At 34.6% G+C, this 16,309-nt stretch overlaps 1 protein-coding gene across 1 annotated transcript; it reads right to left on the bottom strand.

Moving 5' to 3' along the window:
* Positions 1-7,952: 7,952 nt before the first annotated feature.
* LOC113506533 (14-3-3 protein epsilon-like) lies at positions 7,953-8,959 on the bottom strand. Its single transcript, XM_026889373.1, has 2 exons — positions 8,779-8,959; positions 7,953-8,156 (listed from the first exon to the last, which is right to left on the bottom strand). Exons 1-2 carry the CDS (start codon positions 8,911-8,913, stop codon positions 7,968-7,970), a joined length of 324 nt encoding a protein of 107 aa, XP_026745174.1. The 5' UTR covers positions 8,914-8,959; the 3' UTR covers positions 7,953-7,967.
* Between the last annotated feature and the right edge of the window lie 7,350 nt (positions 8,960-16,309).

The following is a 16,309-nucleotide window of genomic DNA, read 5'->3' as shown; positions in this document are numbered from 1 at the left end:
CACCTGCGCAAAGACAATTCAACAACATTAGTATCGTCAACTTAATCGTTGGTATGTGATATATTGAAATAGTCATCATTTCAATAGATATAAAAATGCTGATCACTAAGAACGTGATCTTGTCATGTAGGCGCATTTTGCCGCGTAGTAATAGCTTACGGACATGCTAATTAAGACTGAGATTTCCTAATGATCTTTATGTTACTAGATATAATAATCTCTATGTCAAGGATTGATACTGTCTCGCATTCCAATCATAGACAAAAGTATATTTGCGTAGTATAAATGAGAAAAAATAACTAATTCATAAATTAAAGAATGTCCGACGCCCTTGAACTCGTAGGCGTTTCGCTAGATAAATACGTTATGCGAGATAAGTTATCGCGTGACGTGTAACTATACGGATTATTGATATCACTAGCGGCGTCGGATAAATAGTAAAAACCTGACTACCGTATATATTTCATGGAACGATTACTTCAAAATTGTGTCAGTATTACTGTTGGAAAGTTAGAATCGTGCAACAAAATCACAAAGAACAAGATACATTATGAGCAAAGTTTCAAAATGAAGAGTGGGTTGTCCGAGCATAGTTAGTTCGCAATATCTGAAGCAGTTTCATAGTGGGACTAACCACTACTGAAAGGCTGAGCTTAATATAATTATCCTGCAACAAAGTATGATGGCAGATTATGGCTAAAATGTATTAAAATTCAAAGTTGTTTGATCGACAAATATATTTCTTTTCGTTAATGGCAAACACCATTTTTTTCTAGGATAAACCAGCTTCCATTTTTGATTTACAAAAAAAAAAAGTAACGGATTATAAAAACGCCGTAAAATGGGCACATGTGTGCCCAACAGTATCTATTTTAGGGTTACGTAGTTTAAGGATAACTCGTCAATCTGTCCTGTCTGTTCTTAAACAGCAACAATCTACACAGATTATAATTCTATTACGTCAGCTGTTACCCGTATAACATCGACACGTGAAGAAAACGCGTATGATAATAAATATATACTAGAAGGTCGCCAATACATTCAGTGTCTCATTAATTCAGCGCGCGGTAAATTACCATACGAATGCTAATATTGGAACGGTCCAAGAGCTTTACATTTCTTTGCTAGAGGACTTTTTGAATGGAAACGTCTAAGTTTCGATGAAGAACAAATTAGGTATAGGTTCTGAAAGTTATTTCGTTTCGTGTGGATATTTAAAGTAAATCACAAGCTTTTGAAATATGAATACCACTTTAACACGACCGCACACTTATCCGTTACTGACTGCCGTAAGACTGACATGTGCAAGAACTGTTACGAATAAAAAATATGGACTCTCGTGTATTCAAACTCATATTAACTGAATATATACAGGTTATCTAACATATGGCTAGCTCCAGCTGTTTATCCTGTATTTGCCTGTGAATAGGTCAGATAGGATAACCGCAAGTGTTACTGCCTTAACACGATGAAAGCTTTCTGATTATGTAAAATGTCCCTAACAGAACCCCTATATAGTTCAATTTTAAGGTACACGTAAGATTCGTTTTCAGGTTATTATTTACACAACATGAGTTTATACCAGGTAACGCGGCTAAATCCAAATCGATATAATGGTTTGTTACGTAGATGTTTATGGCGAGTAGACAGCGCCATAAATACTACTATAAGCCAGGGTCGTCACGTAGTTATTATCCAATTCAGTCTAAGTTAAACAGAGTCTATAGACTGCGTTCTATAATGATTATGTAATGTGCGGACACACGAATACTCGTTTCGTTTGTTTGTTCCAAAGATTTTGCGCCTGTGTATTCTGACACTGTCGGGGGCGCTATAAGATAACTTCTATCTATATTCAAGTAGCTACGTTGATAATGTCGCTTCTTCATTTTCTAATCTCTAGCAATACTTATATGTTTCGGTAAAAGACAAAATCAGCGATGTTTTATTCATTAACCCTAGAAAGATAATCATATTGTGACGTACGTTAAAGATAATCATGCGTAAAATTGACGCATGTGTTTTATCGGTCTGTATATCGAGGTTTATTTATTAATTTGAATAGATATTAAGTTTTATTATATTTACACTTACATACTAATAATAAATTCAACAAACTATTTATTTATGTTTATTTATTTATTAAAAAAAAACAAAAACTCAAAATTTCTTCTATAAAGTAACAAAACTTTTAAACATTCTCTCTTTTACAAAAATAAACTTATTTTGTACTTTAAAAACAGTCATGTTGTATTATAAAATAAGTAATTAGCTTAACTTATACATAATAGAAACAAATTATACTTATTAGTCAGTCAGAAACAACTTTGGCACATATCAATATTATGCTCTCGACAAATAACTTTTTGCATTTTTTGCACGATGCATTTGCCTTTCGCCTTATTTTAGAGGGGCAGTAAGTACAGTAAGTACGTTTTTTCGTTACTGGCTCTTCAGTACTGTCATCTGATGTACCAGGCACTTCATTTGGCAAAATATTAGAGATATTATCGCGCAAATATCTCTTCAAAGTAGGAGCTTCTAAACGCTTACGCATAAACGATGACGTCAGGCTCATGTAAAGGTTTCTCATAAATTTTTTGCGACTTTGAACCTTTTCTCCCTTGCTACTGACATTATGGCTGTATATAATAAAAGAATTTATGCAGGCAATGTTTATCATTCCGTACAATAATGCCATAGGCCACCTATTCGTCTTCCTACTGCAGGTCATCACAGAACACATTTGGTCTAGCGTGTCCACTCCGCCTTTAGTTTGATTATAATACATAACCATTTGCGGTTTACCGGTACTTTCGTTGATAGAAGCATCCTCATCACAAGATGATAATAAGTATACCATCTTAGCTGGCTTCGGTTTATATGAGACGAGAGTAAGGGGTCCGTCAAAACAAAACATCGATGTTCCCACTGGCCTGGAGCGACTGTTTTTCAGTACTTCCGGTATCTCGCGTTTGTTTGATCGCACGGTTCCCACAATGGTTAACTTATACGGTTCTTGTAGTAAGTTTTTTGCCAAAGGGATTGAGGTGAACCAATTGTCACACGTAATATTACGACAACTACCGTGCACAGGCTTTGATAACTCCTTCACGTAGTATTCACCGAGTGGTACTCCGTTGGTCTGTGTTCCTCTTCCCAAATAAGGCATTCCATTTATCATATACTTTGTACCACTGTCACACATCATGAGGATTTTTATTCCATACTTACTTGGCTTGTTTGGGATATACATCCTAAACGGACACCGTCCTCTAAAACCAAGTAACTGTTCATCTATGGTCAAATGAGCCCCTGGAGTGTAATTTTGTATGCACTGATGGATAAAGAGATCCCATATTTTTCTAACAGGAGTAAATACATCGTTTTCTCGAAGTGTGGGCCGTATACTTTTGTCATCCATTCTAAGACATCGTATCAAAAAATCAAAACGATCACGACTCATTACAGAGACGTACACCATTGACAAAGATCGATCAAAGAGGTCATCTGTGGACATGTGGTTATCTTTTCTCACTGCTGTCATTACCAGAATACCAAAGAAAGCATAGATTTCATCTTCATTCGTGTCACGAAATGTAGCACCTGTCATAGATTCCCGACGTTTCAATGATATCTCAGCATTTGTCCATTTTACAATTTCCGAAATTATCTCATCAGTAAAAAATAGTTTGAAGCATAAAAGTGGGTCATATATATTGCGGCACATACGCGTCGGACCTCTTTGAGATCTGACAATGTTCAGTGCAGAGACTCGGCTACGCCTCGTGGACTTTGAAGTTGACCAACAATGTTTATTCTTACCTCTAATAGTCCTCTGTGGCAAGGTCAAGATTTTGTTAGAAGCCAATGAAGAACCTGGTTGTTCAATAACATTTTGTTCGTCTAATATTTCACTACCGCTTGACGTTGGCTGCACTTCATGTACCTCATCTATAAACGCTTCTTCTGTATCGCTCTGGACGTCATCTTCACTTACGTGATCTGATATTTCACTGTCAGAATCCTCACCAACAAGCTCGTCATCGCTTTGCAGAAGAGCAGAGAGGATATGCTCATCGTCTAAAGAACTACCCATTTTATTATATATTAGTCACGATATCTATAACAAGAAAATATATATATAATAAGTTATCACGTAAGTAGAACATGAAATAACAATATAATTATCGTATGAGTTAAATCTTAAAAGTCACGTAAAAGATAATCATGCGTCATTTTGACTCACGCGGTCGTTATAGTTCAAAATCAGTGACACTTACCGCATTGACAAGCACGCCTCACGGGAGCTCCAAGCGGCGACTGAGATGTCCTAAACGCACAGCGACGGATTCGCGCTATTTAGAAAGAGAGAGCAATATTTCAAGAATGCATGCGTCAATTTTACGCAGACTATCTTTCTAGGGTTAAGTAGGCTGAGAAAACCCTGAAAAATTATTACTTAAACCTAGACATTTTTTTTTCATTCGATTATGTGGTCTGCATGGACCTATTCTCAGAACAATCAGTCATAATAAAAACACGGTGTAAGCAAAGGCGCCATAATGTAATAGTACACAATTAAAGTACCATTACAGTCTATATTCCTAGAAGGAATTAGCTTCCATGTGATGGTTTGGCAAATAAAGAAACCATTCTTCAAGTGCTCAGTAATATACAACTTACATACCAACACTTAAAATAAAGTTAAGAACGACCGTTAGGTAACAACGCGATTATTCATAAAATTTCAATGTTTCCAGTACTTGGTCAGCTATAGTGATGTTATTCTTTACACAATGACATAGTGCGATGACGTGTCGCCCGTGATTAACTGCGCAAATATGTTGGCGCACAAGTAGTGCGCGTCACTCGCTATGGAAATATGTCTCGTACACTTTTACTTGCATTATGTATTACATTGCCGTGGTCAGGAACATAACCCAACTAATAATATAACTTTCATTTTTTTATTCTATTGTACCAATCAGCAGGGTTTGTGGATTAGCTGCGCTAGTTATTAAGGGTTTAACTTGCTATTCACATCCCGATTAAAGAGTGTTAAACCTTTATAAACCTCTCGACAGAGGAAGGCTGTTGCTCTTATAATCCATCAGTTTATAGTCTCGTATAATCTCGTCGTAAAATTTCATATTTCTATGATGTAGATTTGAATTGATTTATAGATGTAACCGTAGATATGATTGACATATAAAATAGTATGTGAGAATACTCTTAACTTTATTACTCTTATCACTGTTAGTATTTATGCTTGTCATCTCGTAAGTAATATTGCTGACTACTTACACGGTTCATATCTGTCATTTGGCGTCAGTGCTATCATAAAATATATGACGCAACAGTATGTTACGAGTTATTAAATTCGTTACCCATTTTTCCGTTCTCTGTATTTTGTAGTTTATTTAACCCTAGAAAGATAGTCTGCGTAAAATTGACGCATGCATTCTTGAAATATTGCTCTCTCTTTCTAAATAGCGCGAATCCGTCGCTGTGCGTTTAGGACATCTCAGTCGCCGCTTGGAGCTCCCGTGAGGCGTGCTTGTCAATGCGGTAAGTGTCACTGATTTTGAACTATAACGACCGCGTGAGTCAAAATGACGCATGATTATCTTTTACGTGACTTTTAAGATTTAACTCATACGATAATTATATTGTTATTTCATGTTCTACTTACGTGATAACTTATTATATATATATTTTCTTGTTATAGATATCGTGACTAATATATAATAAAATGGGTAGTTCTTTAGACGATGAGCATATCCTCTCTGCTCTTCTGCAAAGCGATGACGAGCTTGTTGGTGAGGATTCTGACAGTGAAATATCAGATCACGTAAGTGAAGATGACGTCCAGAGCGATACAGAAGAAGCGTTTATAGATGAGGTACATGAAGTGCAGCCAACGTCAAGCGGTAGTGAAATATTAGACGAACAAAATGTTATTGAACAACCAGGTTCTTCATTGGCTTCTAACAAAATCTTGACCTTGCCACAGAGGACTATTAGAGGTAAGAATAAACATTGTTGGTCAACTTCAAAGTCCACGAGGCGTAGCCGAGTCTCTGCACTGAACATTGTCAGATCTCAAAGAGGTCCGACGCGTATGTGCCGCAATATATATGACCCACTTTTATGCTTCAAACTATTTTTTACTGATGAGATAATTTCGGAAATTGTAAAATGGACAAATGCTGAGATATCATTGAAACGTCGGGAATCTATGACAGGTGCTACATTTCGTGACACGAATGAAGATGAAATCTATGCTTTCTTTGGTATTCTGGTAATGACAGCAGTGAGAAAAGATAACCACATGTCCACAGATGACCTCTTTGATCGATCTTTGTCAATGGTGTACGTCTCTGTAATGAGTCGTGATCGTTTTGATTTTTTGATACGATGTCTTAGAATGGATGACAAAAGTATACGGCCCACACTTCGAGAAAACGATGTATTTACTCCTGTTAGAAAAATATGGGATCTCTTTATCCATCAGTGCATACAAAATTACACTCCAGGGGCTCATTTGACCATAGATGAACAGTTACTTGGTTTTAGAGGACGGTGTCCGTTTAGGATGTATATCCCAAACAAGCCAAGTAAGTATGGAATAAAAATCCTCATGATGTGTGACAGTGGTACAAAGTATATGATAAATGGAATGCCTTATTTGGGAAGAGGAACACAGACCAACGGAGTACCACTCGGTGAATACTACGTGAAGGAGTTATCAAAGCCTGTGCACGGTAGTTGTCGTAATATTACGTGTGACAATTGGTTCACCTCAATCCCTTTGGCAAAAAACTTACTACAAGAACCGTATAAGTTAACCATTGTGGGAACCGTGCGATCAAACAAACGCGAGATACCGGAAGTACTGAAAAACAGTCGCTCCAGGCCAGTGGGAACATCGATGTTTTGTTTTGACGGACCCCTTACTCTCGTCTCATATAAACCGAAGCCAGCTAAGATGGTATACTTATTATCATCTTGTGATGAGGATGCTTCTATCAACGAAAGTACCGGTAAACCGCAAATGGTTATGTATTATAATCAAACTAAAGGCGGAGTGGACACGCTAGACCAAATGTGTTCTGTGATGACCTGCAGTAGGAAGACGAATAGGTGGCCTATGGCATTATTGTACGGAATGATAAACATTGCCTGCATAAATTCTTTTATTATATACAGCCATAATGTCAGTAGCAAGGGAGAAAAGGTTCAAAGTCGCAAAAAATTTATGAGAAACCTTTACATGAGCCTGACGTCATCGTTTATGCGTAAGCGTTTAGAAGCTCCTACTTTGAAGAGATATTTGCGCGATAATATCTCTAATATTTTGCCAAATGAAGTGCCTGGTACATCAGATGACAGTACTGAAGAGCCAGTAACGAAAAAACGTACTTACTGTACTTACTGCCCCTCTAAAATAAGGCGAAAGGCAAATGCATCGTGCAAAAAATGCAAAAAAGTTATTTGTCGAGAGCATAATATTGATATGTGCCAAAGTTGTTTCTGACTGACTAATAAGTATAATTTGTTTCTATTATGTATAAGTTAAGCTAATTACTTATTTTATAATACAACATGACTGTTTTTAAAGTACAAAATAAGTTTATTTTTGTAAAAGAGAGAATGTTTAAAAGTTTTGTTACTTTATAGAAGAAATTTTGAGTTTTTGTTTTTTTTTAATAAATAAATAAACATAAATAAATAGTTTGTTGAATTTATTATTAGTATGTAAGTGTAAATATAATAAAACTTAATATCTATTCAAATTAATAAATAAACCTCGATATACAGACCGATAAAACACATGCGTCAATTTTACGCATGATTATCTTTAACGTACGTCACAATATGATTATCTTTCTAGGGTTAATGAAATGTTAAGCCAGCACTTGCATGACAAATATTCCCCCAGGCAGCAAGGGTTCAGATTGGTCCTAGTTAATGGTGTGTCGCGGAGTACTTACGGAGAAGTTAAGCGCGAGGCCGAGGCGTATGGGGTGTGTGGGGGGCAGTTCCGTCATGGCGATGTCGGAGGCGGCCTTGTACGCGACCAGCGAGTTCTCGGCCGCCTCCTTGCGGTCGTTGCCCGTCGCGAACTCCGCCAGGTACCGGTGGTAGTCGCCCTGGTCAACAACAACACAATACTAACACTGCAACACCAATTGACCGTATGAATTCCTGCTAAAAACATTGTTAGTTAAATAACCACATTCTCAAGGCGAAAGACTGGACGGTATAATAGCAGTGAGATCGTCATGGAACAGGAGACTGTTTTTGCTCTATTTCTGGCCTGATAAGACAGCACGTAAAAAGTAAATTAAAAAGTGTTCTGAATGAGTGCTCAAAATTTAATGAAATAAATAAACAAATCTTAAATTAGGTTAATAATGATTAACATGCGACTATCTAATCGACTTCAATAAAATACACCCATCCACGTTCAAATGATGGCCACTTTCCTTTGATCCATAAACTCAGGTGCTTTATCTGACCATACAAGGCGAGAAGCATCATCTGAGTCACAGCTTACGACACTCACAGGACATTATGAAATTATCCATTCGAAACGACCAGTTAAATGTTTCTTTGCTTTTAGTATACTCATTTGACGTCACACTGTTTCGTAGAAATACATTAGTTAGTTTGACGTAACAAGGATATTGTTCCGTAAACCGACAAACAATTAGAGTATGACTTAGTTTAAAACTATTTGCTATACCTGTACATAGGTCGGTCATTTGTTACCTTCATTTTGTAATAGAAGACTTTGGACTCGCCGGTCTGTGAGCTGGGTATGAGGTGTTTGTCCAGAACGCCGAGGATGTCTGAGCAGATGTCGCGGAGCTCCTTCTCCACCTGGCTGCGGTACGCCCTGATCATGTTCAGTTTGTCCTCTGCTCCCTGTAACAACCACACACATCATTTATATTTCTCATAAAATACATTGGAAATCATAAAAGGGAAAAAAGATGGTTCGTTACATCATACACGTAAATACAATGATATAATATTATTATCTTTTTGTTATTTTTTTGTTCAATAGATTCGATGATTAGGTATTGATAACTTAAACCCATCAAATTCATAAATGACGCAACAAAATTTTGCATGACAATTATTATTAACCATATTTTACAAAATTCATATTTTAGCGTTAAATCTGACATTTATGAAATGCGTGTTACTAATTTTCGGTCCGGTTTAACCTGTATTTAATAAAGCTTACGTTTTGTTAAACTAGTTTTTAACAAGTTGTGGTGATAACCTTGGTCAACTTCCTACATAGAAAAAAAAACGTTAGTTTGTTATAAAAACCTTTTATCATTCCTACCGAGCGTTTTCTAAGGGATCTTTGTATGTCGTTCGAAAGTGCAAATAAGCAATTTATTGCATTAAATACTTTTTATGTTACCAACTCGTAAGTGCGCAACAATCGCGTAACTTTAAAATAAAACCGAATCGATTACATTAGTTTTCATGTTACGTCAAACTATATTGCTTTCCATTACCATAATCAGTTTTTTGACCCATTGCTATAGTTCGTGTATCAGTCCAATTGTCGTTGTACATTGCTTAATGTTATCTAGGATTTTTGTGGTTCACTTCTAGATCACCGATACGACCGACCAAAGACAAGAGAACTATAAAGTTTGCATATTAAATGAGTAGTAATAAAATGTGTTAAAAAGATAAAACCATTTATTGTACAAAAATAAAAAAACAGTAAGTACTATGTTTTAGACGATAAAGACGACCATAAATGATATTTTCTGTCAACAGATTAAAATTCTTTCATCTTTCATGTATACTGTCGTTAGTGAATCTTAAGTGTAGGCTTACGAAAGTAATACCCAATCTTAATTTAAAGGTATTTTCAAGCCGAAGGGAATTACCATCTTTAATATTTATTTTTATGAAAATGATTACTTTTAATGAATTATAGTCTCAGAAATGTGTATTGCGCAGTTACCAGTAAACTGTGAAAAATAAGTGTAGTTGTGAGGCGAGTGAGCCGCGCCACGCCCATTCGTTACACAATCCATCCTTTTATCTACGTTTACCGAACCTACACCCACAAGTAGGCGATATCATTTAGGAGAACAACAGCCTAATGCGTTTACCTTTCTCATTAAAACGTTAAACAAAACTAAAACAAAACTTTGACGACTGATCCAATTTCACTGACAAACGGAATCCTATACCGTTACTGAAAGCTACTCTCAGTCTACGACATGCTACGGTAAATCTCTAGTTAAAATAAACTGTAAAGCTAACGAGTTTATTGAGGCATTTAGGTCTTATCGTACTGCAAGTTTGTTTGCAGTTTGTGCACCAAATACCCCGCTTAATTCCCTTATTAAGCAGTACATATTAAAGCTAATCTATACTTGTAGTCTTATACAAAAGTTATAAATCAATAAGATCAAACCTCGTTGACGTAGTTAATGAGTGGTATATGTTGAGCAAACATTACGATAGCTTGCAGTACTGTAGTCTTCCCAGCAAAGATAAGAAGTTTTAAGTACAGGTCTAACAGTATCCACGAGAATACGCGCATACATTATGTAAAATATTGGAGCGAGCTCTGAGCACAGGTGTTTTTAAGAAGTTCTAGAAGCTTCTTGTTTCACGTTACAAGCTTCTTTGTTTATGATACAGCTTTGCAAAATGTACGATCATATTAAAACCTCATCACTTTATTCAGACATCAGTGCGCTTTGGGTAGAATTTTAGCGGCCCCTGCTACTGCCGACCATCAAAAGATTACAGCTAGTCTAATGGGATATCGGTAGACCTTTATAATTGTATTACGGAGAAATACACCCAAGAGATTCTGACAACCTAAATCAATGCTTTACACCAATTCTATGCCGTTTGAATTTTGCAACATATTTAACATTCGTTTTAATATAAGTACAACCTAAATATAAAGCTAATCTGAGGCTAATGATCTTTTCCAAGTATTATCAAGGTGTTCGAGTATGGTCTTTTGCGTTATTATTTATCGATCCAATACAAACAGATGCAATGGAGGTTAATTTCTACCATATGACACCATAACATGCAGGTTACGTGACAAAATATAATAATGGATTTTTATAGACAGACATGAATTTAAAGTGCCGTTTGTACGTTATAGCAGTTTTCGTTCGTCTCCATAGAAACTTCGCTCAAAGAATGCAACCAGTTTCTTGCTCGATAAAAACTGAACGATGCATATTTCGACGTTTTTTTACCAAAGTTCACATTTCTCATTATATTGGCAGACGATGCCAAGCATCCAAAAAAGTTCAATTTATTATAAGAATACGTAGTAGAAACGATTTTTGTCTAGAAGCCCGTTTCAAATTGAACAAAAAATAATGAGTTAATTTGCATTATATTAGTTATTCAATGAACATTCTCACACTTTCGAACCTCGCGCGCTGTGATCGATACGAAAATGAGCATGACCTTATTGACGACCGTTTAAAGTGACGTCATACATTAACCTTTCGTGTGTTTTAGACGTGGATCCACGTTCGAAAAATCTTTACCCTCGTGTGCCTAAGCGTGGATCCACGTCCAAAACTAACAAACTTTTTAAATGCGATTTTGTTCTCTATTCTTTGGACTTTTGGGTAAATTTTTTTTTGCAACGAAAACGTACTGAATGAATCTGTCACGGGCGGCCATTAGACTGAATGGATTTCGTCATGGGAATGGGATCGACAAGTAAAAACAAGTGCATTCTGGTGACACGTGCGACCGGTGAAATTCCTTTTGTGTGATTCTCACGAAAATAAACAACTGTAAGTATTCTTGTCTATTTTGCTTTTGTTTATATTATGTAGAACATAAAACAATTGAAAATAAATGTATTATTAACTTGATTTGTGATATTTCTACGATCAAATCTCTCGCGATGTTTTTTCTGTCAATGTTTTGATTTTCTTATCGATTTATATTTGCATCTATCTTAAAAAAATGTCGTTATTATATATCATTATAAAGGAAATTTCATTAACTTTCGAATTGCATAAAGGTTTTAGTACATTTTTTATCAGAATATGAAAAATAATTGACATTTTCTAAGGTCATGCAAAATGCACGCACACATTCTCATAATAGGGCTTGCATTTACGTGACGCAGATGACGCAATCGAATGGCGTCATGTTACGTCAGTCTTGATGTTTTTGTACAGTATGTTGTTTTGTTTGAATCCATTGATATATTGAACTATATATTATAATTGCAGTGTAAACTGTATATAGCGACAATGAAATAAATTGCGCATTTTATGGCGTTATTGACACTTGTTATTAAATAAATGGAATGAGATGGAATGGAATGAAACGAGATGAAAAAAAACAATATTATTTTACTATTTCAATATTTTTTACTAATAAACGATACTATACATGCTCATGATATAAAAAAAAAAAATAACTGGTGTTGTTAAGTAATATTTGTAATGCCAAATGGTATTTCAATACTCATTGAATCAAAACTAATGCAAGTACGTTATTTGTGAAGAAATCAATTTATTTAGTGCAACTTTTTCTGTCTCATCGGCTTTTTTTTTAAAGTAGCCTATTTTTTATAGAAAAAACTAGCCTATGACACTCCTGGTGTTAAGACGAATCAATCGACACCTCATTTGTCAAAATCTGATGAGTACTTTTTGAGCTACGGTCTAACAACCGATTCAGATACATACATACATACATAGGGTGTCAAACTCATTACCCTTCCTTTTTCCGTAAAGTGGTCATTTTTATTCTATGGTTATTGTCATTATTTAGAAAATTATCCTTTTCCTAGAAATTTTTCCTTTATTTTTATTGTCTTTTTAAGTATTTTTGTTTCCATTGCTTCAATTATAAATTTTGCAAGATCAGATTTTGAATAGAAGGAGGCGACGTAAATTATAATTGATCTTGAAAAATTCAGAAGGAATGGAAACGAAAAGATTTAAAAAGACAATAAAAAGAAAAAAGAAAGGAAATTTTTTTAGATTAAAATAAACCAATTAATTTTTTTTTATTTGTAACTAATTATAAGGAACAACTTTTAATGTTTGTTAATAATTTAATAAATAAAAAGATACAATTTTGTACACGTTTTTTATTTCTAATCCAGCATTAAAGATTTTTCAACAATCAAAAATAAACATCCTGTATCACCGGTCTATGTTATGGCGCGAAATTTAAAATGCTTACACACACATACAAAGGAACGCTCGCCGCTTCCTCGCGCCATTTCATTTCGGCCGTGCATACGACGGTAATTATTACGAGCGTGGGTCAATCACACGAAAGGTTAAACCTGAAACTGAATTAGCGACTAGCGTTTGCTCGAATGCAGTTCAGGACATGACCTTCCGTACACACCGAATACAGTGACAAATGTATTGCTCAATTATTTTGGAGGTCACTTGTGATTAGACTTCTGTTGAACACTCCATTTTAATAATTGAACAGCTTTTAAAAAAAAAAACAAATAATACATACGCAAGAAAATAGGCCTTTCATTGTTGAAGGGGCTCATACAGGTATATTGATAGGAATGCTGCATTATTAAATCATGAGACAAGGTTGTTGATTAAATAATATTAGATTACTATTGCTACAAACACTGCTAGGACTACTATTACAAGCTATCTGCTCAAAAAATTAACTAGTTAAACTTTGTAGATCTATTTAAATATTCAACAAAAGACAAGTATCATCACTTTTAAGCTTGGGCTCTACAATGAATATCGAGAGACTAGTGTTAATAATTATCAAATAAATATTAATTTAAAATTAGAGCTTGTAAGTTTGGGTTGCGGAAAAGCATAAAATACTCTTTTTTGTTTATTAGCGTGACCACTGCTCAAAAATGAGGCATTCTGATGACGCCCGAAATACGTGGTAATAAGAAGTATGAGTCATTCGACCAGGGTTGTGCTGTGTGTAGTGCCGTTTTCCATAGACATCACGTCATATTGGTGACCTTTTTTGTTTCGCTACCCGTGTGTGTTAGCCTTGGGTTCAGGTTTTCAAATCGATTTATGACAGTATTAAGGAAAATCTCATACAGGCATGTATTCAGTGCCTTTGTTATCAATAGTTTAGATTACTTTAGTGTCTTGTATTTTCATTAATTAAAATCAGTAAAACTTGTGGCAAGGCTGAGTAAGATAACAGTGTGTGTGATTTTTCTCAAAACCTTTACCAACACCAGTTTACCATAAATTCAAGATGAAGTAATCCTCTTAATTAGGTCAATGAATCTTTAAAAGTATGGTTGAATTATTTATTAGTTTCAGACGCAAACGTAAGTAGACATATCCTTACGGATACGTAAAAATGTTACGTTGAAAGTGGCCATGACAGAGAAACGTAGGGTTGCCAACTTTTTTTACAAGAAAAAAAGTATATTCAGGTCTATGAAGATTATCAAACAGTATTTTAGAAAAACGAACAGTATTTTATTTATTTATTGCTTTAAATACATATTTTTTTGAGCTTCTCGCACAACGTATTAATTCACAATCTTTTTTAAAAATTTCATATGCCTCATCACAATTTATATCAAAGTTAAAATAAATGAGGAGCTCGTTTTTTATTAATTTGATGGATGCTCTGTTCTATCATCCCGCCACTTAGCATTCATTACTGAAAAAACTCTTTCAGTAAATGCTGAGGTGGCGGGAACAGAAAGTAGATATGAGACTATTTTTGTAATGTTTTTAAATTCTTCTGCAGTGTTAACTAATAAATGGCTCCATTTTTGGCCAGTACTCATTTCAGTAAAATTTTTGTCTTCTGATATTTTCTCATAAATTACTTTAAAATTTGTTAATTCTGAATATAAATCATCCATACCAATATTGAGTCTATATAAATTTAGATTATCTATAATTTTCTCAAAATGATCAAATGTCACTGCAGACTTCAATGACAAACAGCTAATTAAAGAAAGCCAATTAGTCTGACTGAAATCGAACCATTTCTCTAAATACAAATTAGCCTTTTCAATAAAAAGTATAAAGTTATTAATAGTTCTATTAAAAACTTCTTGGGAAGACTCTCTAATGGTATTTAAAACTTTTTTTGTTTCATGGCCAAAATAATTATCATTTTTTCTTTGAATTAGCTCAGTCTTTAAACCAGTCATAGTGTTATAAACATCTAAAATTGTTACATCATTTCCTTCTAATTTCTTAATTGTTTTATTGAAAACATTTAATATATGACTAGCATACAGAAGGTAACTATAAATAACTTTATTTTTAACATTATCATCTAACATTAATAAATTTGAATAACCATTGGACAGTCAACATCCAAATCAACAAAGTAATTACAAATTGGTATCCAATTAAGCAAAATTGTATCAATCGCTGGTAAAAGTGACAGCCAACGAGTTCCTATGTGTCGTTTTATTTCATGAAACTCTCCTTCAGCAAGTGCTACAAATCTTTTTAATTCTTCTCTTCTGCATGCTGACACAGAAAAATGGCTATAGATTTTTAATATAATGTTCTCAATGTCATAATTTAAACAATTCATAGCATGTTTCACTGAATTGTGTACAATATGGGCATGACAATTTCCTTTTATTAAATCTGGAATAACCTCTAAAATGTTTGTATATAATGAATGATTATGTCCAAAATTTGCATTAGTATTGTCAGCGCTAAAACCAGATATTTGACTGAAAGGAAGTTCCAAAGACTCTAAGGAGTTTTTAATTGCTGAAAACATACCATTGGCAGATTCATCTGGATTTCATAAAAATCAATTAATTTTTGTTGTATTCCACTTTTAGGGGTAAAATATTGAACTACCAGAGGAAACAATTTAATATTTTTTTTTATTGGAGGCATCAGTTTGCAGACAGTAAAATACATTGTCTTTATTTAACTGATCAATAACAGACTGCAAGGAATGTGGGCCAAGAACTTCGGTCACTAATGCCTCCATTTTTGTCCTAGCCAATCGTAAGTTAGTGGCTGTTTTGGAATCAACATAGATAATCTTATTTAATTTGATACTACAGTCCTGGCTATTGTATGATAAATTATGCTTGACAGTATGGTATGTCATCGCTAACTCAGCCGCTGCTAACTTGGTATCTTCATTAGAAGACAAGCCTGATGTAGAAGCAGAAGTTTTAGGAAAAAACTTTTGTAACAATCCACTAGATTCTCATTTCCATTTTGCTTGGTGTTTTTGCTGGTCAAGTGTTGTTTAACCTAAAAAACGGAAACGAAATATAGTAAAATAGTTACCTAAAAATATCTTA

This window comes from Trichoplusia ni (assembly GCF_003590095.1).
Source record: "Trichoplusia ni isolate ovarian cell line Hi5 chromosome 18 unlocalized genomic scaffold, tn1 tig00003498_group17, whole genome shotgun sequence".
Taxonomy (NCBI): domain Eukaryota; kingdom Metazoa; phylum Arthropoda; class Insecta; order Lepidoptera; family Noctuidae; genus Trichoplusia; species Trichoplusia ni.
The sequence above is the reverse complement of the archived record's forward strand: the minus strand, read 5'-3'. Positions and strand labels throughout refer to the sequence as shown.